The sequence below is a fragment of the Cervus elaphus genome, chromosome 9, assembly GCF_910594005.1.
Source record: "Cervus elaphus chromosome 9, mCerEla1.1, whole genome shotgun sequence".
NCBI classification, from domain to species: domain Eukaryota; kingdom Metazoa; phylum Chordata; class Mammalia; order Artiodactyla; family Cervidae; genus Cervus; species Cervus elaphus.
Window position 1 is genome coordinate 94,925,777 of NC_057823.1, and position 22,682 is coordinate 94,948,458.

The following is a 22,682-nucleotide window of genomic DNA, read 5'->3' on the forward strand; positions in this document are numbered from 1 at the left end:
TTCTAACACCATTCAAGCCTTTTAAATTAGCAGTTCAACGCAGATTTCATCCACCAAAGGTCACTGTGCCTTTTTGGAAGGCACACATTTAAAACCTGTTTGGCTGGCTTTTTGTTGCTCCTTCTTGATAAAGTGTGTGTGACTCAGTATTTTATAGGAAACATGACATGGTGGTACGTACAGAAAATATTTTTAAAATTTTCAGTCATCTTAAGGTTAATTTCTAAATTACACATGCAGCTTCTACTTTCTAAAGCCTCTGGGACTGCTGAGTCTGAAGCAAGCAATTAAATTAGAGAGAAGTTTGGAACAACATTCTCATAACAAATACTGAGTTAAAACTGAAGTCTGGAATCCTCTTTACTGTGACAAAGTTAACATTTTTCTCACCGCCCTGGGACAATCATTCCCTGCACAGGCGTCCCTGTGCCACACGCAAGCCCACTCTGCAAGGCTGCCTCAGGCCAGCAGATGTGGCCATTATTTGCTGTGGAAAACCTTACCATTTCAGATTCTATCTGAATTATAAACATACCTCTTTGTGTATGAGGGTGTACACAGATTTTAATAGACCTGGAATTTTACAAACCTATTTTCAGGGTACAGTATTTTGTTTTTTCTGAAACCTTTGCTTTAAGGTGCTGGTTCATACCAATCAGAAATACATAAGCCTTGTTCCTGAGAGTCCCTTGTTTCTACAGAGGTCTGAGAGGAGGTTCTGGATTAAGTCCTACATTATTAATTCTTTCCTGAGTATTAGTCTGTATGTGTTTGTCACGGGTTCCCTGAGGGCAAGGCCTGTGTCTTACCCATCCCTGTATCTCTGCACACTAAGCACTTAAGCAAAGTACTTGGCACCACTAAGGACTAAAAGAATGTGTGTGCAATGAGCAAGAGACAAATGGAACAATAAAGTTATTAGTACACCCACTGACTCGGCACCTGTTTATAGTTTATTGAATAATTATGTTAGTAGATAATTACATCAGTAACAACTGCCATTACTTGAAAATACTGAGTTAACTTGCTTCCAGCACCTCTCCTTTGAGAGCTGTGCAGTGTAGGGAGAATTCCCCCTGGCAATGTAAAGACCTAGGCAGTACAGCTGTCTCCTTCAGCTGTGTGTCTTTAGATAAGAAATTTTTAACAAACATAAAAATACACAGTAATTAGTTTTTAAACTTTACTGGAACACACAGTTTTGGAAAATTTTCATCTACCACATTTTCAGTATCTAGTTAAAATGTGAGATAGAACTACCTGATTTGGATAAAGCTTGCTCAACAATAAGGATGCAGCTTTTGGAAACTGTGCGTTATACCAATACACTCCTCTGAATGTCGCAACTTGAACACTTCAGTACTGTAGTGAATCTTACCAGCTTCTTTTTCTATCAATTAGAAAAGCTATCTTTTCTGTCTTTTCTACAAAAATGCATAATTCTATGCATTTACTAGGCAACAGTAAACCTTTAGTTATGAGAATCCTAGGTATGGATTAGAACCGTGAGGATAATTGGTTGAGCCATACTCTTAAAAATCAACAAGGTATTTCAGGCTGATTTATTCAGCTCCTGATATTCATGAGTTTTAAAAACAGTCAACTGCTCCTAACAGTTATTTTGTCTCTTCAGAATTCATAAAATGCCTTCAATGACCATTCAATTTCCTGAGTACTCTCTTCCACAGAGGGGAAAGGGTGAGATGAAGTGTGAAAGACACAAGTAACATTTTTTATGCTGCCCAACTATGATGATAAAAATCCAGGTAATCAATGATTCTCAGAATTTTCCTCTTTAAGAGCATATTGCTATACTTTGTTTAATGGTCCAGTCTGCATTTTCTTTTTTTTTAGAAGAAAACTTCACTCTAAGAGAACATGTTCAGGCACAAAAGTAAATATGCTTAAAAGCAACCTGCCAAGACCCAAATTCTGACTTTCTAACAGAAGGCGGAAAATCCTATAATTAGTAACAAGAAAGGGCATAACCATGCAGTGCTTAGTATCAGGGAAAGAGGACATAATCTTGACACTAAATGTTCACTTTTAAAATGATGCATTGGCAACATTTCATTTCTATTTCAAATATGTCTACACAGGACACTGTCATGATAGTTAATTTACATTTTCAATCACATTTGATGTAAAGACTGTACATTTGTTAAATTTGCCCCATTCTTTCTAGGAAAACTTTCAAAGCGTCTGAAACCCTGTATTAGAAGACAACTAAAATTTTTCATTAAGAAAAACCCTTTTGTGGGCAATCTAAGTTAAAACCTTCTAATTTTGAGTCCTAAACATTTTCCACATAGGAAAACTCTCTAAGGATACTTTAGAGAGTTTTTAAAGCAATCAGCACCGGCAATGTTAAATTACCATGGCTCTCAAGAAAAACAGAGGAACGCTGTACAGAAGACCCTCACATTTGTGGCTCTGCGTCCTCCCTGTGGGCTGTGCCAACCCACTCCCTCCCCTGCAATGACTCTTTGTTTTTACCCAGTCCCAAAGGGATGGGGAGGGCTCTGCAAAGAGAAGGGGGGAGGGGAGGCTGGAATGCAGCTGCAGGCTCTGAAACAATGCTGAGTCCATATATTTTGTTCCCAGTTAGAATAATAAAAAGGGGACTGCGGTGGGGGGTGGGGGACGGAGAAGACAGAGCCCAGGATGCCAAGGTAGGACCCAGTGTCCTCCAGCTCGCCTTCTGCGGCACTCCCTCTCCCCACGCTCCCAGCCTCCCAACTCCAACAACCATTCATTTGGTTAAAAGCTTATCTGTTAAAATTCAAATGCCCATTAAGATTTAAACCCATCAGTTATTTATACCTAAATTACTTTTATCAGTGAACTCCTCTCAGACAATAGGGTAGGAAGAGAGAAGGGAGCTTGCAAAGATAAACTGGGGAAGCCTAGAATACTAGGAAAGTTTGGGGGAGGTGGGTAACAGATTTCAGAAAAGGAGGGCCGAAGTTTCAAATAGAAACTGCCTGCTTTGTAATGGTGCCTAGGGCCTGGAGGTAACAGGTATGCCATACAAGCCATATTCCTTCTGAGACTTCTAAAACCTACATTTCTGAATCAAGAGCTTGGAAGCCTGCACATATTGGTTCCTCATTATTCAATTTAACCTAGTCCCTCCTAAGAAAATATCCTTCACTTGCATTTCCCTGGCCTCCACTTCCCAAGTGGGAGAATTATGGGAAGAGGGAAGAAGCAGACACCAAACAAGCTGTCAGCTGCTAGGGAGGGAAAGACCTCCTCTTCAAACCCTCCTCTTCTCCCCTGAGTACTGTCCTCTCTACCCAGGTAACCCTTCTCTGAAATGGGCAGCCCGGCTGAGCTCAGGAATCCCTGCCTCTAGAACATCCACTCAGATGTTATTGATGCCACTGAAATTTGTAAGAAAATTCAAGAAGCCTTAAGTGAACAACCAAAACTAATACCTCAAGATAGAATCAGCATGCAGTAAAGATCATCTAAAAAGCTATAAAACAAAATTCAGAAGAACAATTGTTCCCATTAGGATCCCATTCATGAACACTCAGTTACTGGGGGAGAAAAAAAGAGGACTTCATTATAAAGCTGAAGCAAACCTCTAACATCCACACACAAACATCTCCTTCAAGTTAGCATTTCACAAGATTTAGAAGTACTCTTAGTTGGTGCTGAATGATACAATTAATCTCTTGATTCCTGAAGTGTTTTCAAGTTATGAAGTTTAAAAAGATTGTACTTATACACATTGAATTTCTGCATTTTGTGACATAAAAATTCTCAAGCATATAGATTTATAATAAGCAGGAATAGGATCTTCCCCCCTCAGGTTGCCTTTTCACTACAGCTCTAAAATCCATTTACAGATAGTCCAAATCTCCACACTATGGATAGTATTAGAGACAAATTTAGAAATGCATGTTAATTTAAGTGAAGGAATGATTGAGTCTACCATTTTATTAATATTAAATAGTAATAATAGTAATTATGAAATAATATTGACACTACTCCTGTGAAGTTTATCATCTATTACAAATACAAAATTCATAGGTCCATTTTATTAGGGGTTATCACTTATTACACTTTCAAGTGCAGCGATGGAACAGACAATACTTTGTTTATTCTGTGTACTGGAAATATTTCTTAGTATGTACAATCAAAGAAATAAAGTCCATAGACAACAAAAGTTTGTTCATATTAACAATAATCACATAGTCATAACTTGCCTAAAATTAATGATTCTTTTCAGTTGCTTAATTGTGGTAAATAAAATATAATCTCTTAACACTATGATGTATGTTACAGTTCAAAAAAAGGTTAAAAGATCAAATAGCTATGACTTGGAAATAACAACTCTCAATATCTGTATCTGAATTACTTTTGAAATAAATCAAGAAGATAACTCAAGTCTTAAAAGTATCATAAATTTTCATTTAGTCACAAAGTTCACAAAATATGATCGACATTAATATATTAAGAGGCACAGGTGAAAACAAATTTTAAGACTTAAATATAATACTGTGTAAGATTAGATTTTTTGCTAAATAAGAGTACTCACCCCTTGGAGCCCTTGGAATTGAATTGAAGGTCGAAAAGGAATTAAATTCTATTAAAAGAAACATAAGAAACAAACAGATCAAACTTGGTTACTGGACACATAACTAAACGTTTAAACTTTAAGTCTATGCACCTGATCAGTGCCATAGTCTGTGAAAATCCTTCCATTACATACTTGGGTTTATATGTCATTATATTAAGATGTCTTGATAAATGACACCGCACTACCATTGACAGCACAACCGAGGGATCTTTGGCAGTGTAGCTAATCAGGTCTTTGAAAATGACTAACATGATTTGGCAAAAAATGATTAGTGTACTAATTCAATTTTACATTAAAAAAATATTCTTGCTTAGTTTCTTGATATATTTTTTTAAAGAGGTGGAGGAAAGCTAGAGATAATTAAAGGAACCTTGCAAAACCTTAACAGGATGCTAGTATAAAATTAAAACATTTGAGGATGAACTGTGGTTTCCATTTTCTCACATTTTAAAAAAATTAAATTTATTTAAAATTGAAGGATAATTGCTTTACAGTGTTGTGTTGGTTTCTGCCAGACACCGACACGAATCAGCCATAGGCACACCTCTGTCCCCACCCTCCCAGCTCCCTCCCCATCCCACCCTCTGGGCTGTTTGTTACAGAGCTCTGGTTTGAGTTCATACAGCAAATTCCTATTGTCTACTTTCCACATGGTAATGTAGGTTTTCAGTTACTCTGTCCATGTATCCCACCCTCTCCTTCCTTCATTTTCTCACACTTTACCAGAGATGAGTGTTTAGTTGAGGGTCAAACAAGTAACCAGTTCCATCATAAGCTTTTCATCAGGCGAATATAATTTCTAGAACAATGTTTTATTATGAGCTTTGTCCTCTTCCTAACTTTTTATATTTTCTCTTAGAGCTATGTATTTAAAAGAAAAGCTGTAATTGTAAATATCTACCATAGTCTCAGGTATAATTTTCTGTACCCAAAATCACCAGTATGGGACTGGTTTACTACTACGGGAATGCTCTCCCAAACTGGTAACAGAAATTCATGGGGAAATCAGATTTGGATAACATTTTAATAGTAACACATCAGCTATTTTTCATACCCTCATATCCAAATTCAATGCACAAAAACAAAAGCAGTGGTTTCTGGTCTCAACTCTACCTTAAAGAAGAATACAGAGGCACCCATGTGCCCCTCCCTTGCCACTCCACATTAACCACTGCTATCAGTTACGTCCGCAAACTGCAGATTGAAGTTTAGTGATCAGTATCACAGTAAACCAGAGAGAAATAAGGAAAGGATAAGTACTTTAAAAGATAGATCATCGGAATATAAAATCAAGTGGTAGCATTAACCATCCTGTTATTATTTATAAAAATAGATAAACATCTTGGAGAAAACATAATAGACACTATTACCACTGTTCTACCACCATAAAGATAATTTAACTTTAGACTTATTAGTAGGATCAAAGTACTACTGGTTGACCAAGTTTATTTCTTGGTGTGGGAGATAATTTTTTGTAGTGATTCATTCCAATTCATGGCCTTTTATGAAAATATAAAATACAGATTAATGCTAATTTGAATTTCCTTAGAGGGAGAAAGCCTCACCCAAACGTACATTCCACAGCTAATCCTCTACCACAAGTAATGGCAGCTTGCCTGCAGAAGCCCTGGGGAGGCTCCCTTCAAGTGGGGAAGTAGGTGGTCCTCCAGTTTAGGCAACAGAGGTCCCGGTTCTAGATTTCAGAATACTTCAATCAGCCCCACCTCCTGCTCTCTCTTCAAATCCCAAACCCTAAACATCTCTTCTGAGGCTGAAGACACTTTCCTCCCTGACTCCTTGAAGGAAGGTTATCTTCAGCTCACCACTTGAATTTGAACTTCTTTATCAAGTTCATCAATTCTTCTTGGTCAAACAAATGCTAACTTTCCTCAGCTTTCAAACTGCTCACTTCTCCACTGGATATCACAGCTACCTTACACTTGGAGACGCCTGTCCTCCTAGCTCTCTGATCATGCCTTTTATTTCAAAAGCTAGGGCCCTCACTTACTTTCCTCTTGCTACATCTACTCTGTCCTGGAGGCTCACCCTGTCTGTCTGGTGATGACTCTGAATCTCTTCAGGATTCCTCAACTTGGCATTCCTCCAAAACTTGCAACTTAGCACTTGCCTAGGATATTTGCACCACAAACTCTCAGACAGTAAAACTGGCAAACACTAAACTACCCCTATGGAGAAGGAAATGGCAGCCCACTCCAGTGTTCTTGCCTGGAGAATCCCAGGAACAGCAGAGCCTGGTGGGCTGCCGTCTAAGGGGTCGCACAGAGTCGGACACGACTGAAGTGACTTAGCAGCAGCAGCAGCAAACTACCCCTAGGGCTTCCCTGGTGGCTCAGTGTAAAGAATCTGCCTGCCAAGCCGTCCAGGAGATGCTGGTTGGGTCCCTGGGACAGGAAGATCCCCTGGAGGAGAAGATGGCAACCCACTCCAGTATTCTTGCCTGGGAAATCCAATGGACAGAGGAGCCTGGTGGGCTACAGTCTGCAAGGTTGCAAGAGAGTTGGACAGACTGAGTGACTAAACTACAACAAACTGCCGCTGCCCCTCACCAAACTGGCACCTCTTTCCTACTTCCCGGCCAGGGTGCTTCTTTGTGGTTCTCCAGACTCACAACCGTAAATTTAACCTAAGAGTCTCTTTTCCTTCTCCTCTCACCACAGTTACTTAGGCATTCACACACTACTAGAATCCCAGAATTCCAAATCCAGAGATAATCCAGTTGCTACCCACCTACCTCCCGCTATATAACCACAATGGGCCATGTGTCCCATTAATAACTAAGCTGGGACCATAATCTAGGACTCAATCTTCCTGTTTTGCCATACTATTTTTTTCCTACTATCTTGGGCTCCACACACATCTGCTATGGTAGATCCAAAAGTTTGGGGGCTTGCTCCTTTATGCATAGAATTCACTTTTTAGTTAAAGAACATTTGAAAATAATTAAATATTAGGTTAAGTGCTGCTGGGAGGTGCAGTAAGGATTCTCCAAAAGGAGAAAAACATGGGTTAGAAGAGATACTAGAAAAGAGAAAAGGCTCATGGAAAAGATGGATCTTTTTTTTTTTTTTTTTAGCAATTCTGAAAAAACAAACTCCAAGGAAAAGGAGTGGCCTAAGCAAAAGAGCAAGGAGACAGGAATGGGTGGTGTGCGGATGGAGGGCAGGTCTCTGGGTGTGTGCAGCGTCCTTTCACATGTGAAACAGGACATAAGGACGAGAACTGGACCTAGTGATCCCTGGCTAATCTCTTCTTGACCTCAAAATGTGTCTTCAGTTTTAACTTCTATCCACTACTGCATAAATAGGACAGTAATTTAAATTTCCAACCTCAGAATTTCAAAAGGTTTATCACCCTGTGAACTAGCCCTACCCTAATCCCCTCCATTACTCCTTTAGGGATGGCCTTTAAGTCTTGCCTTTGACAGGATAAATGATTGGAGGCTCTTCTGATTTTTGGAATAAGAAAGTGAGTTCCTAAAAGAAATTGCTTCAGGGAAAGCAGCTCTTTCAGTCATGTATAAGAAAGATAGACAGGGATGAATCGCTAGGGAAAAGGATTAGATATCAGCTCCAGGGGATGTTTTATTTAGGAACACTCTGGTGATAAAGGCTTAAATTAGTATGACTTCATTTGGAGCCAACAGGAGATGGTGGAATGAGCAGACATTCCCAAGAAAGGATAAAATTGTGCTGAAGGTCTGAGTATCTCTCTCTCTCTCTCTCTCACACACACACACACACACACACACACACACACACACACACACACACACACACACACACACACACACACACACACACACACACACACACACACACACACACACACACACACACACACACACACACAAAGTAAAGGTGGCTCAGGGCTCTCAATCATCATTTGGGGCCAACCTGCCCCAGGCTCTGGAGGAGGAAATGACACTCCAGTATTCTCGCCTGAAGAATCCCATGGACAGAGGAACCTGGAAGGCAGCAGTCCATGGGGTGGCAAAGAGTCAGACACGGCTAAGCAACCGAGCATGCATACACACGCATGCCCCAGACACCCTCAAATTAAGCTCAGTTTCTACTTTGAAAGTTCCTAGGCTGCTTCCAGGCCCCTATTACCCAGTACCTAAACAAAGGCCTTCCTCCCCTCCAGTCAGTCGGTTCAGTCGTCAGTCGTGTCCGACTCTTTGCGACCCCATGCACTGCAGCACGCGAGGCCTCCCTGTCCATCACCAACTTCCAGAGTTTACTCAAATCCATGTACGAGTCAGTGATGCCATCCAACCATCTCATCCTCTGTCGTCCCCTTCCCCTCCTGTCTTCAATCTTTTCCAGCATCAAGGTCTTTTCCAATGGGTCAGTTCTTCCCATCAGGTGACCGAAGTGTTGGAGTTTCAGCTTCAGCATCAGTCCTTCCAATCAACATTCAGGACTGATTTCCTTTAGGATGGACTGGTTGGATCTCCTTGCAGTCCAAGGGACTCTCATGAGTCTTCTCCAACACCACAGTTCAAAAGCATCAATTCTTCCCTTCCTTCAATTCCTTCCAAATGCTCCTCACTCAAATAGCTAGCAGAAGCTTTCTCAGATACCAGTTTGCAGTGCGTTCTATCAAAGCAAAACAAACTCTTCACACAGAAAGCAGATGCTCCAACTACAGGACAAACCAGTCTCATCTTTCATTTCCCAAATGTGGCTCAGCACTGTTAACATTTTTCAGTCTCTTTGTTTTGTAAACAATTTCCTCTCTATTTCTACTTCCTAACTGTTCCTTCAACCTGGCATAACTCCCCTAACACTACTTTGCCAATCCACATTAATCACTTAACATTCAAGTTTAAGATTAATTTCCTCAGCTAGGCTTTCCTTTGCCTGAATCAGGAATCAAAGACTCAGGTAAGTGTGAAAGAGACAGGATGTAAAGCAACAAGGAATGGTGAATACCTGGGGGATGAATGCCCAACTGAGAAAGGACTCACATTTTAAAATGTTAAACATTTCCTCACCAAACAAAATACTACTGCCACCATTTTACTCACGCTGAACTACGCCCACTTTAACTACCACTAGCTATTGTTTCTCCAGATGCTTGTGTCTGTGGTACCACGACACTGAGGGGTATTTTTGCATAAGTTGTCTTACTCCTGGTTGTTATGTTACAGAAGAGTCTAACACATATTTAACTTACAAGTACTTATATGCATTATGCTAAAAAATGTATTATAACATCATGTTGGCTATGGTCTCTTTATATGTGCAGTATCCAACTATACACATCATTTACTTTACTACTTGGGGTTGTATAGCACAAACACCACCACTATGCTGGACATCAACTTTGAACTTTCAAGAGTAATCTTGACATTACCCAACCTTTTGCCTGATGACTTGCATTCAGAACCTTACCTCCTGATATGCTTAGAGTTCTAGCTGTATTACTTGAAGCCTCAACAAAAATGACAACTTGTTCTTGTTTACATACTTTTGTAATGTACAGAGCATTTTTATACCCATAGCCTCAACTGAGGCCTTCTAAAACCAGCTGTGGGCGGGAGGAAGGCATCATCACCTCCTGTTTCAGAGGGAGATAAGTGAGTCTCCAACAGGCAGAGTTCATTGCTTGAGATCACCCAGCCACTGGTTAGCAGAGCTGGACCTCAAATCCTGCTTTCTGAATCTCAAATACAGAACCCTTTCCTTCTCTTGCCTCTGTAATAGGTTCTCTCCCTGCCCTGAACATGTAAAGGCACTTAAATGCTCATTCAGCTCTTCTGGCGCTTTGTTTCCAAGGAAAATGAATTTCATAAAATCACTGCAATTTTCAAGGCTCCATTTCTAACTAAATAAAAACTTAAAAAAAAAAATAGTTTTTTCTTTTTTCTCCCCTGTAAGGACCATGCATAGTAAAGGAACATATATAAATATTGTGTTAACATTTTTTATTGAAAAAATAAAACCCTCATCCATGGAGTAGTTGTGGGTGTTTATCTAAACACAATAAACTGGGATTACTGTTACTGATAAACTCTTTTAAGATATCTAACAAGCTAGAAGAGAAAAATATATGAGAGCCTTAAATCCATTATTAATTTTAATCCCAATTTTAGACAAGAAGATGTTAGGTACTATAGTTCTTGAATTTTTTCTTTTTTTTTTTTTAAAGCAACAAGAGACAGCTAGAATGCTATACCACTTTTTATGCATCTGACTACCGTGTTAATAGCAAAGGGACCAGGAATAAGTTCTAAAAGTCAATACCATTATATGTCTCAAGCACATTCCTTTTTCATCTAAATCTTTTTAGCCTAATTTTAACTACACAAGCATAACCTCAACTCACTGTATATTTTAAAATGCAATCCAGTTTTAAAAGATAAATTACAGGTGGCCAAATATGATATGGCATGTTTTACAGTAATGTTTAACTTACTAAGTACATTTCCATTACAAATGGAATTTCAGCAGGACTTCAACTTTTGATTTTTAGCTTTAATTAAATATTTGCAGCAAGTAGCTCTTTTGAAAATCAAGTAACTCTATAGTTTAACTGAATAGTAGTTGAGTTATAAATAAGATAGTGATCTGGTCTCTTCGTCCAGCCAAGAAACACAATGCAGACTGGTACTGACTAGGGTAACCCCTTTTGATAAATAAATGCTTCAACCACCTGATAAAGGTGATGCTTTGTAGTCAAAAGATTCTGTTCAACTCTTATTTGGTTCACTGCTTTTAGAGTTCCTTGAATTAACCCTCTTATTTATTTCTCAGGGAATGCAGGGCATTCTTAAGCTTAGAATAAAAGTGTAGACAATACTAAAATGCTCAAAAGTTTAGTTATGTTCTTGAAAACTGCCATTATAATAAGCCAACTACTGCAACAAAAACTGCTCTATGACTAAAGAAATCTATGTCCACTTATTCCCAGGGACTATTCCTTGCAATATATCAGGACTGTAAAAGTAATACATAATTTACTAAGTAATTTTACTATGCAATCTTAATTGTACTGAGTAATTTTAATTTCTTCTTTAAAATTTTAATTTATTTTTGGCTGTGCTGGGTCTTTGTTGTCACATGCAGGTTGTGGTGAGTAGGGGCTCTTCTCTAGTTGTGGTGCAAGGCCCTAGTTCCTCTGGGCCTGTAGGATCTTCCCAGACCAGGGATTGAACCCATGTCCCCTGTATTGGCAGGTGGATCTTAATCAGTGGACCACCAGGGCAGTCCCAGTAATTTAAATTCCTGATAGGATTCTTTCAGAGAAGAAGAGAAGGGGCAAGGCTCTGGTTTCTTTGGGGATTAAATAAAAAGAGAGGAGGGAATCCCTGGTGGCTCAGTGGTAAAGAATCCACCTGAGATGCAGGAGACATGGGTTTGATCCCTGGGTCCAGAAGATCCCCTGGAGAAGAAAATGGCAACCTATCCCAGTATTTTTGCCTGGGAAATCCCAGGGACAGAGGAGCCTGGTGGGCTACAGTCCATGGAGTTGCAAGAGTCAGACCAACTTAGTGATTAAACCACCACCACAAGAAGAGAGTTATTCTATAAAAGTTGTTACAAACATCTCTTGATTATTTACATATTGCTCATCCCTCAGGACAAATTAAATCTATGGTTACTTTTACTTTATCAACCACTTTTGGTTTTGTCAACATACAACCATAAGAAATAGACTTCTGGCCTAGAAAAGAGTGATTTCTCTAAGAAACACATTATAGAGGTCTAACTTTATTCTCTAAGGTTAGAGATATACTTGAAATACCTTCAGTTTCCCTTCTGCACCCATCATGGAGCTTTGACTCAAGTTACTTCTTGAATTATTTAAAATTAACCAATAGGTATTTATTAAATACTTTGCTTTTTATCTGAGTACCTAAGCCATATTGTAAGTCATGGTAGAGACAGTGCAAAAAGAAAAAATTCCAAAGTCAAATATAACTTTGGAACTTTGTCAAAACCAGAAAACTTTCTATAAACGGTCATGCACCAGGTGACTGCTTTAAGTGAGATTGTTTTAGGAAATGATTATAGCTACCTAGTTACTATTTATTGAGTGCTTAAAATGTGTCAGGCCAGTGTAATCATTTTTACTATTACCTCTGGGAGTTCTCAGAATACCCTTGTTGGGTAGATACTATTATCTGCACTTCTCAAGAAAACCCTGTGAAATCGCATAAGGTTGCACAGCTTTAAAAAGTGACTTGGAGCTCAGACTCTGGCCTGTGTCACTTTAAGAACTGTGCTCTTGCCCACTGCTCTAGACAAGTTAGGTTCTCCAACTCCTCCTTAACAACAGTTACATAAAACGTGAAATAGCTGAAAGCTAGAGAATTAAGAACTGATAGGAATAAATAGCTTTTGGGGGGAAGCACTGTTTTGGTTTTGCACTACAGCTTAAGGAAAATATCTGGTGGCACCTGAATTTGTTTTCACTTATGCAGGTAAATAGTAAAAAGTATTTATGACTTATCCTGGGATATGATTTGTTTAAGATACATCTTTCTTTCATTCCTAAAGAGGTACTATACTATTTCAAGAACTTGCGGTTATAATCCTTTAATTTAAGAAGTCATTTAATTCTGCTCTTCAAATCGTCACCTGATAGAATAACCAAAGACTATTCAATAATTATATTTTTAACCGTGGTAATAAAAAAGAAAAATTCTAGGTAGGGAAAGAAGAGGAAGGGAAAAAAAAAAAAAAAAAAGATGGAGCTAAAGCAGAAAATCCCTGGAGAGGAAAATGGCAACCCACTCCAGTATTCTTGCCTGGAAAAGTTCCATGCACAGAGGAGGCTGGTAGGCTGCAGTACATGGGTGCAAAGAGTCGGACATGACTTAGTGGCTAACAAAAGCAGAATATAGCACAGGAAATCAGACAGTTAATCCTGAAATAAAATATATTCAGCTCTTGTCAAAGGTGGTAATATGTTTAGAATGATAGTATGAATGTGAAATTTCAGGGTAATCCAAAGCTATCTTTTACTAAATGCCCCCACCACCACCCTGGACCCAAAGAGAAAGAGAGAATCAGAAAGTTTCACAAAAGCTGGTATTTTGCTTTCCCAGTCAACCCAACTTTACACATAGGAGAAACTCGTTCTCTGCAGTTTTAGAAGAACCATATTAAAGAGCATATGGAATAAAGAATAATTTTTTTCTAGCCATTACAGCATGGAAAAGAATGAAACATAAAGGAGAGTATCAAAAGGGCAATGAGAAGTAAAAAACCCTGATCTATTTAACACAATCCTTGTTTTTAAAGAGTTTCTGGAAAACTGTAGTTCTCTGATGTAGGCCAAAGTGAAAAAAAAAAAATTGTCTAAAATGTTACTATTTCATACAACTATTTAAAGGAACATGGAAAGCAAAAATCCAAACTGAACAACTGCCTGAAAAGTTAGTTACTGTGAACCAGACCTTATAACAATATTTGAAGCATAATATACCATCTTTTTTCAAAGAGAGAACTTAATGTAGACTTTATAACTGTGTAAATAAACTTATACATCAAATCTGACTATAAATACAAATAAAGATTTGTTCCTTGTGATCCTGATCTCTAGTAAGGTATAAGGAGAAACAGTAAAATAAACTTGTATTAGAAGATGGGTATTATTTTTAAAATACTAGAAATTTATAAAATGAAGCATCTACAACAAAGGGAGCTATTAGAAACCTTGAAACTTGGAGACGACATGATCACACTTAAGTGTTTTAAAAAGGTCACTCTGGCTGCTGCACAGAGAATGGACTCCTGGAGGAAGAGTGGAAGCTTGGAGGCTAGCTGGAAGTCCATGGCACTGGTCCTCAAGAGAGATGAGGTTGGCTGGGTGTAGAGTGGTGGTGATGGATGAGGTTAGATTTCATTTGAAGAATGACAGAACTTACTGTAAGGATCAATTAAGTCAAGAAAAGAGGAGATAAATCAAGGTAAACCAGTCAATTACTAGGCAACTGGGAATAAGTGCTGCCATGTACTGAAATGGGGAACAGTCACAAAGATGTAGGTCTGAGGAATGAAATCAAGAACTGTGTCTGGGACTGTTCCGTTTGAGATAACCTCTTACACTTTGATAAAGAGATGAGATGTTGAAAATTGGTGCCTGGAAACAGAGGAAGGTTGGAGCTGGAGATAAACATTTGGAGGTCATTAACATACAGATGACATTTAAATCCTCAGGACTAGACAAGCTCCCCTAGGGAAGTGAAGAGAGGAAGGAACTAGGATCTCCAACTTCCACAGGCCAGTCCAGCAGAGGCTTGTCAGCAGAGGAGACTGAGAATGGGCAGGGCAGTGGGAGAAAAACCAGGAAAGTGTTTCTAACAGGAAAGAGCAGTCAACTGGGTGGCGTGATAAGGGACGGGGAGATTGACACTGGATTTGCCAACAGAGGACCTAGTCAGGTGCAACCTCAGGGATGTGACGGACACAACCCAAGTGGAGTGGGCTGGGCAGGGGACAGGAGATGAGAAAGGCAACACTACTTCTCAGATCCATTCACAACTACTCTTTCTCTCTTTAGGTGTCCCCTTGCACACAGACTTTATTGCACTTTTTAATTTAATTTTAATGTCTGCTTGTGACTACTAAGACATGAGTACTTTCTTAAGGCAGGGACCATTACTGACTTATCCAGTGCCTAGTTCTATGCCTGCACATGTCAGAAGATAAACATTGGCTAAATGAATATTTGATAGTTCTAGAAATAATCCCTACTCCTACCTCTTAGTCTTTTATTAAAGAAAAACATTTTTTTCAACTGAGTTTTAACCACATGGATGTGTTTTCTGGTTATCTGAGGCATCATAGTTTCAGCAATGAAAACCAAAAGCCATGATACTAAGTAAATGTCTTTTTAAAAAATATGCTAACACTTAAGTTTACAGGTAAGCATATTTAGATCCTAAAGTATCTCAGAGAATCTTATTAGAAAGTTCAAGCCTAGTTCCTTCCTTGTACCAGCTCACTGTTCATGAGAAAAGTCTTCTAGCCAAGGTTATCTCTATGGACCATGAACCAAATGATCATAACTAGTCTATGACAATGTATATGTATAACAAAGGCTTCATGTACTCATGATTATTTTTTAGTTTGTTTTTCACAAACTGTCAAACAAAAAGAATCAAAAACATTGAAACAGAAATGAAAGTAATCCCCTTTCAAGGCCTTTAGGAATCATTTTAAAATGATGTTTGAAATGTAAATCCAGGAACATTATAGAGTTACTTAATGTTTCAATAATTACTTGGGACAGAAACCACGGAAGGTCTGATCTTCATGTAAAAATCAAATTCAATTTTCATATTATCTGTACTCTATGACAGTCTTGAGTGAAATTTATAGAGAAGGTTATTGAATAAAGGGAGCCTACAAAAATACAAACAAAAATTTTAAATACCTGTTCAGAACCAAAATTTCTTCTACCTAGTAATTTCAACTTCCCCCAAAACATCACCAATCCCCAAAATTTCCACCCAAATGGAAAAGTTTGAAACGTGTAAATAGTATGGCATTGTTCTAGTCTCGACTTAGACCCAAATATACTTCTCAGATATAGAACAGCTAATCAAACCTAAGTCTCCTCATCACCAAACAAAGGACTGAGTGAAGAATATGGTACTTTCTCTCCCCCACCCTATCCTACCCTCCCACTGCTTCCAATTTCTCTACTAAGGGTACCCTCCTAGTGCTGATGGCTAGAAATTTCAATTCAACCCTGTTCTTATAAAACCTGGTGTTACATTCCATAGATTCTATTCCTCTATAGTATCTTGTCTCCCACTGTATTCCTAGTTTACATTCCACTCCTCTGATCTTGACCATGTACTTCTTCCTAACTTGTCTACCTCCTTCCAGATGCATCTTACATTAACCATGCACAGAGTCCAGAATAATCCTAAAGCATTAGCTCAATCACCTCAACTTTCTAATCAGTGTCTCCCCAGTTTTGACAGAGTAAACTCCAATCTGCTCCAGTCTCCCTTTCCTCTCTTAAATCCAGTTATATTTTCTGCCGAACATGAGGGTAAAGGACCAGGGTCTTCCTTGCAATTCTCAAAGCCTGATTTAGCTTTTCCACTTCTGCCCCTTCCTTGCCTGTCCTTCTGAAGATGTGATTCCCTCATCTAGTCTCTGCCTGTTAAAGCCCTTTAAGGTCCAAAGCTGCTGTTTAGACCAATAACATATAGGAACCCCAACAAGAAAGAAACTTATGTTATCTGTCTAACAACCTAGTTATTAAACTAGTAGCCAAATGCTCTGACTACTGAGTTCCATTCAAGGTGCTAATTTGATTCATGAATCTTTAAGGAGCACATACGTGTGTGCTAAGTTGCTTCAGTCGTGTCCAACTCTGTGCAACCCTATGGATTGTAGCCCACCAGGCTCCTCTGTCCATGGGATTCTCCAGGTAACAATCCTGGGGTGGACTGCCATGCCCTCCTCCAGGGGATCTTCCTGACCCAGGGATCGAATGCGCATCTATTATGTCTCCTGCATTGGCAGGTGGGTTCTTTATCACTAGCACCACCTGGGAAACCCTTAAGGGGCATACAGTCTAATTAATGAGATTCCCTCTTCTTATATCCTATATTAAACTGCTAGCTGTGAAATCCCAGGTTTGGCCTTTGCAGGCAAAGTATTAGTGGAGGCCCTTAAACCAGTTTTTCCTAAAGATTTAACACGGCTATCAAGAGCCATAAGGCCACAACCAAAATTGTAGATAGGCAGATAAACCGAAAGGAGGGGAAGGGAGAGAGGGAAAGAAAAGAAAGCAATTTTCATGGTAAATCTGACCTGATTTATGCCATGTTTTTCCAGTTTAAATTTAGCTGTAGAGACAGTCATTAATTTACTGTATCCTACTCCATACCTGCTTTTCTAGATTTCTGCATTAACTCATGGGAAACATCCTATGGAGCTGAGATATGCAGGCAAGTCAAATGTGCTGCGAGCATACACATGCTGTCCTCTCTATTCTAAAACTCTACTCATCTTACACAAAGAAATGCCCATTTCATCACATTTTAGGGACATCTTCTTCAATACTCCAAATACATTTGACCCAAACTGGCAAATACTTGGCCTGAACTCTGATGCTAGGCTCCTGATCCTCTCTGTAGTCACTGCAAATTGTTAAAAATGACCCAGCACAGCTTCCATAGTTTTTTTTTTTTTTTTTAAACAAGTGCAAATAGAAAAGTTGGATCTGGTGATTGTCCTTGATAAGCTTTCCTGTAAATCATTCCAAGAATTTTATACCCCTTTCCTTTTAAATTCTCTTCTTGAACACATTCCAATCCTTCACATATGTTCTTTCTTTCTCAATTCTGGTGCCAAGGTTCCCTGTCTATCCCTTCAGGCAATCTGGCCACTGCTTTTCACTAGGAGGAGCACCCTTTTCTGCACTGAACACCTGATCATCTGAATAAACTTTTCACATATTGCAAAATGGGGCACAGATTTGACTTTACTTGATACAAAGCTTTTTCAGATCAAGTTCAGCCTCAAGATGGGTTTAAGTTAAAGTCAGTAAGATTAACCTATTTAAATTAAAACTGGCTATATGAAAAAACTGCAACAGAAGGACTCTGCTAAGGCAAACCTCATTGTTTCACTTAGTAAACATGTCAGCACAGTGGCAGCTCTGTGCTGGCAGGTCTGGATGCTTGAGTGGTACCCTTAAGAACAGGTCCTTCTGTATTTATTAACAGCAGATTATTGAACACATACGTACACATCCAGAATTGTTTGAGGGCAGGCACAAAAAAGGAAGAGACAGGAAAAAGTAAGGCGTGTGTCTTTTTGTGCCTTAAACCACGATGGATCAAACGCCAATACCTTTACTTGGTGAAAAGAAAGGAGAGGAGAGGATGTCTCCTGCCCCATGACCTGTGGGGTGAGCGATTTCATAAGATCACGGAGCACATTAAAGGGAACTGTGATGAAGGACAGTAACTTCAGAGGTTTAAATAAGACTTTATGCTTTGACTAGAAATAACAGAATCTGATAAAACTGAATGAGACTGAATTCCTCATACAAAACTAAATGTAAGTGTATTTGTACACATTTTCGAAACACTATCATTTTCCTAGAAGACACTCATCAAAGCAGGAAAATTTATTTAAAGCCAATAACTGGATTTGACAAGAGAATGCATTAACAGAACCCTTAAAGCATCTCCTTTCTCATGCTCAGGCACAGAGAATGAATGGCTCCTGCCTAGAGATGCATCTATGCAAGACTTTTGCGTAACAGTTGGACAAACATGATAGTATTATTTGAGCGACCACCTTTGAAACTTTGAGTAAACATTAAAAAAAAAAAAAAAATCAACAGGCTCAGCAATGGCAGATTCTGAAAACAATATTTTGATAAGGTTTTTGTTACTGCAAAATGACTTACTCAAATGTCAAAATAAAGCCAGCTACACATTACTGAAGGAATTGGCTAAAATAAGCTTTAGAATTTTAGGGTTTGATTTAAAACACTTTTAAGATATATCTGGGAGAAATATGTAATTATAGTAACATATAAAATGTATTTAAATGTATAGGGATTTAAATTAAATCATTTAAAATGTATAGGGATTATATAGACCATAAATTCAGACATGAATTAGAATGCCTATAAAGTTGTAATATGTGATTTTGTTTAGTAACTTGTAACTTCATTCAAAATAACTATGGGGGGAAAAAGTAGCTTTGCAATATATACTGAATATCTGTATCAGTATTTTGAGTTCATTCTGCAAACCATGAAAATAACTTTCCAATTAATACTTTTTTGTATATAATCAACTGGAAACTGTTTCTGTATGCAAACTGAGTGAAAAACAATTTCTAGGAGCTATTTACTCCAACTATAACTCCTATTCCTGAACTCACAATGTCTCTATCCCCCACCCTAATCTCTGTTTAAAAGGTTCCCAAATAGCATTTTTCATTTCTTCTCTAAAAATAGAAAACTTGAGTAATGAAGGTCAATTAGGTTTGTTTGTCTTGAAACAGTGAGGAATTGTTTCCAATTAAAGATTCTGTTTCCATGGACTCTAATAATTTCAGATACTTGCCCAATTACATCTAGAGAACTTCTGTATTTAGCCTAAGTCATAGTTTCCTAAAATTCCTAAATGTACCTCCCTGAAGTCTTAGGTCAAGTAGGTTAATTTAGGAAAATCCAATGGACAAAATAATCTGGATAAAAATAACTCTGATGCTTAATTTAGGAAATTAACCTCTTGAAGTTTCTGGGTCTTAGAAAGTCATCACAAGAGGAGGAATAACAGTCATAACCTTGCATAGGCCAACACTTGGGAGGCCACTTGTCAAGCATCAAGCACCTTCCTATCAAGTACAGGAATGGTAGGGAAAGTTTCACATGAGAGGTTAAAGCTATCCTGCCCCTCCTCCCCAGGAGAGAACAGAATTCCAAATGCAGCTACAATTTAAAGTAAGGAGCCCTACTTTGATAAGGGTGGAAAGTGTAACAGACCAAGTATGTATCATTCTCCTGGAGGATAAAAGCTGGGCCATCTGCCTACTGCTGGCAACTTTACTGTGATGGGGGAGCCCCCGTCTGCCTGAGTCAGGAGGAGGGGCCCTGTGGGAGGTTTGGCTAAACACACCATTTTTCAGCTGTCAGAAGTTCCCAGTCTTACCCCGATTCCTGCTTTTCCAAGACCCTTAAAGTGTTTCCGTGGCCAGAGTGACAGTGAGGCCTGGGGACGGAACTGGTTAAGTCAGAAACGAGGCTGGGACCAACCGTAACCGTCAGATCAGCTTACTTCTTCCTCCTCTCCCTGCATATTACCACTTTTACTACCAGCCTTCCAGAAGAAAACGCACCCAAGGACTACACTCAGAAAGGTAGAAGGGCTTGGAAAAGTCTTCTCCGGTTCCCTTCTCTGCCTCTGTACAGACTGACCAGACCTCTTAATTTGCATACACAGAGATGGAAACAGACAGTAATGCTATTCATAGGCAACAGAAGTAGTCAGGAGTAAGGAAAGCCATTGACTTTGGTACCTTTGCCTATAAAGTGAACATAAATAATCAAGAACTAAGCAGTGGGCTGGAAGAATTTTTGATCTGCTATTTCTTAAGACAATGGCATATAAATGTGGGGGCTTTTGGACTCAAAGCATTCTAAACTTTAATCCCAAGCACGAAGCGCTAAGGTGTGGGAGGCAGAAACCAGGGGAGGAAAACAAATAGCACTCTCTTCTTGGGTGCCAGCAGCCATGCAGGTCACGGCACGCTGGGGGCTCCTGTCGCCTCAGCCTCCCTGGGGAGCACCCCTTCCCTGGGTGGCCTCCTCACCCACCCGCTTCTTCCCTCTGATCCAGCGTCTGTCAGTCTTGCTGTATTCAGCTGTACGGTTTGCCAGTTGTCCTCCAAGATGGCTGGCTGAACCACTGCCCCCAGAGATGCCTCCCCACCCCTGTGTGTCAGTTATCTGCTCCCTGGGTCTGTTTCTGACTGCAGGTTGGCCTCCTCCGGCTGACTCCTTCCTCTCCGGTTTCTGAGCGTTTTCTCCTCTTTACATACCCTGACCTACCTTCTTCCCTCTTGTCATTCCTTCCACGCCCTCCCCTAGGAACAGAGACAGACTTATCTCTCCATCTTGCAGGGCTGAGTTTCTCTCCACTGTCTGCCCGCCTATCTGGCTTCCCGCACTCGGGGCCTCACACTCCATGCTGGCGCTGCTCTCTCCCCTGCAGATGCACCTGTCTGCGAGTAGCTACTGACACAAGCAGTTTTTCTTTATTTCCTCCCCTTCCTACTGCTGAGTATACACTGACTTCCCAGTTATACCTGAGACCTTTTTCCCCCCTGAGATTTCACAGGTGTGTGCAAGGCTTCTCCTTGTGCACGCCCTCCGCCCTCCACTCCCCGGTCTAAGGGTTTTTTCACCTGTAGTCTCTGGTGGGTAACACACATGCCCTGGAATGTACATTCATGCGCCTACTCAATCTGTGAGTACCATCTGCAGGCATGTCCCTGAGTGTCTCCTGCTGTTTACACGTACACTGTTAGGGGAGTTCAGGCACTTCTCAAGCGGTGCACAGCCGCGTGCCTCCCCCTGCGTGCAGCCTTAGGTATGGGGGCGCCTCTGAAGGTTAAGTCTCCCTTGGCCCAGGTTCACACCTCTCCTGACGTTTTGCTTACGGCTCTGGGCCTTCCTTCGAAGCATTTAAAGTGCCTGGCACTAGTGGGAGCTCAACAGATGTTAATTCCTTTCTCCACTTTTATCTGAACAACTGTGTGTGTCCGGGTGTCCTCCCGGCCTCTGCGCCTGCTTTATGAGATCAGTTAATCGGTGCGCGTTTCCTTGGCATGGGCTCGGCTCTTCGTCGGGATGCCCTGCGGGTTCTCTCCTCCACGGATGTCTCTCTTCTCGGAGCGACTGTTAACCGGTCTCTCAGATGATCTATGCCTTCCCTTTCACGATGTGTCCACTCTGCCTCCCTCACCCACACACGGTACTGCATGGCCATAAACGGCGTCCCCAGGCACTCCGCTTGCTGCGTCCCTTGGCAGTGCCTTCCACCCTCTCTCTCACTTTTTTTTTTAAACCTGCAAACGCGTTCCTTGGTTTGTCCTCCAATCGCCGAATCTGTGAGCCTTCGCTGTGCTCTAGTTGTGTGTGTGTGTCTGTGTCCACGGGTCTCTCTCCGGAAGGCGGAGCGGGGTGCGACACCCGAGTCTGCCCAGAATGCAGTGTAACCACCTCCCCAAGCCCCGCACCCCGATCCCGGTCTCTCTCTAGGTCAATGAGTCCGCCCCAGCCGCGAGCGACGCGTCTTTGGGGGATGAGGAGCCACAGAGAATCCTCCTCTCTCGGGGACCGAGGTCCTTGCTCCCGGGTGAGCTGTGTGTGTGTGTGTGTGTGTGTGTGACTCCCCGGTTCTCTGGGAACGCGAAGCGCCCCTGTGCCCGAGTCCCTCGAAGTGTAAGGTGTGCCCCCCTCCGCCCGCAGACGCGGAGCGCCCGTGTCAGCCTCTGCGAGTACACGGTGGGCACCCACCCCACCCACCCCTCCACGCCCCGTACGCGACCGCCCGTGTGCCCCCAAGTCC

At 40.5% G+C, this 22,682-nt stretch overlaps 1 protein-coding gene across 1 annotated transcript in view; it reads right to left on the minus strand.

The window, feature by feature from the left end:
* ELL2 (elongation factor for RNA polymerase II 2) overlaps positions 1-22,682 on the minus strand; it is a 70,100-nt gene that overhangs the window by 46,336 nt on the left and 1,082 nt on the right. The window contains exon 2 of the mRNA XM_043913678.1: positions 4,550-4,597. Coding sequence (XP_043769613.1) covers positions 4,550-4,597 — 48 coding nt within the window. The remainder of the gene's footprint in view (positions 1-4,549; positions 4,598-22,682) is intronic.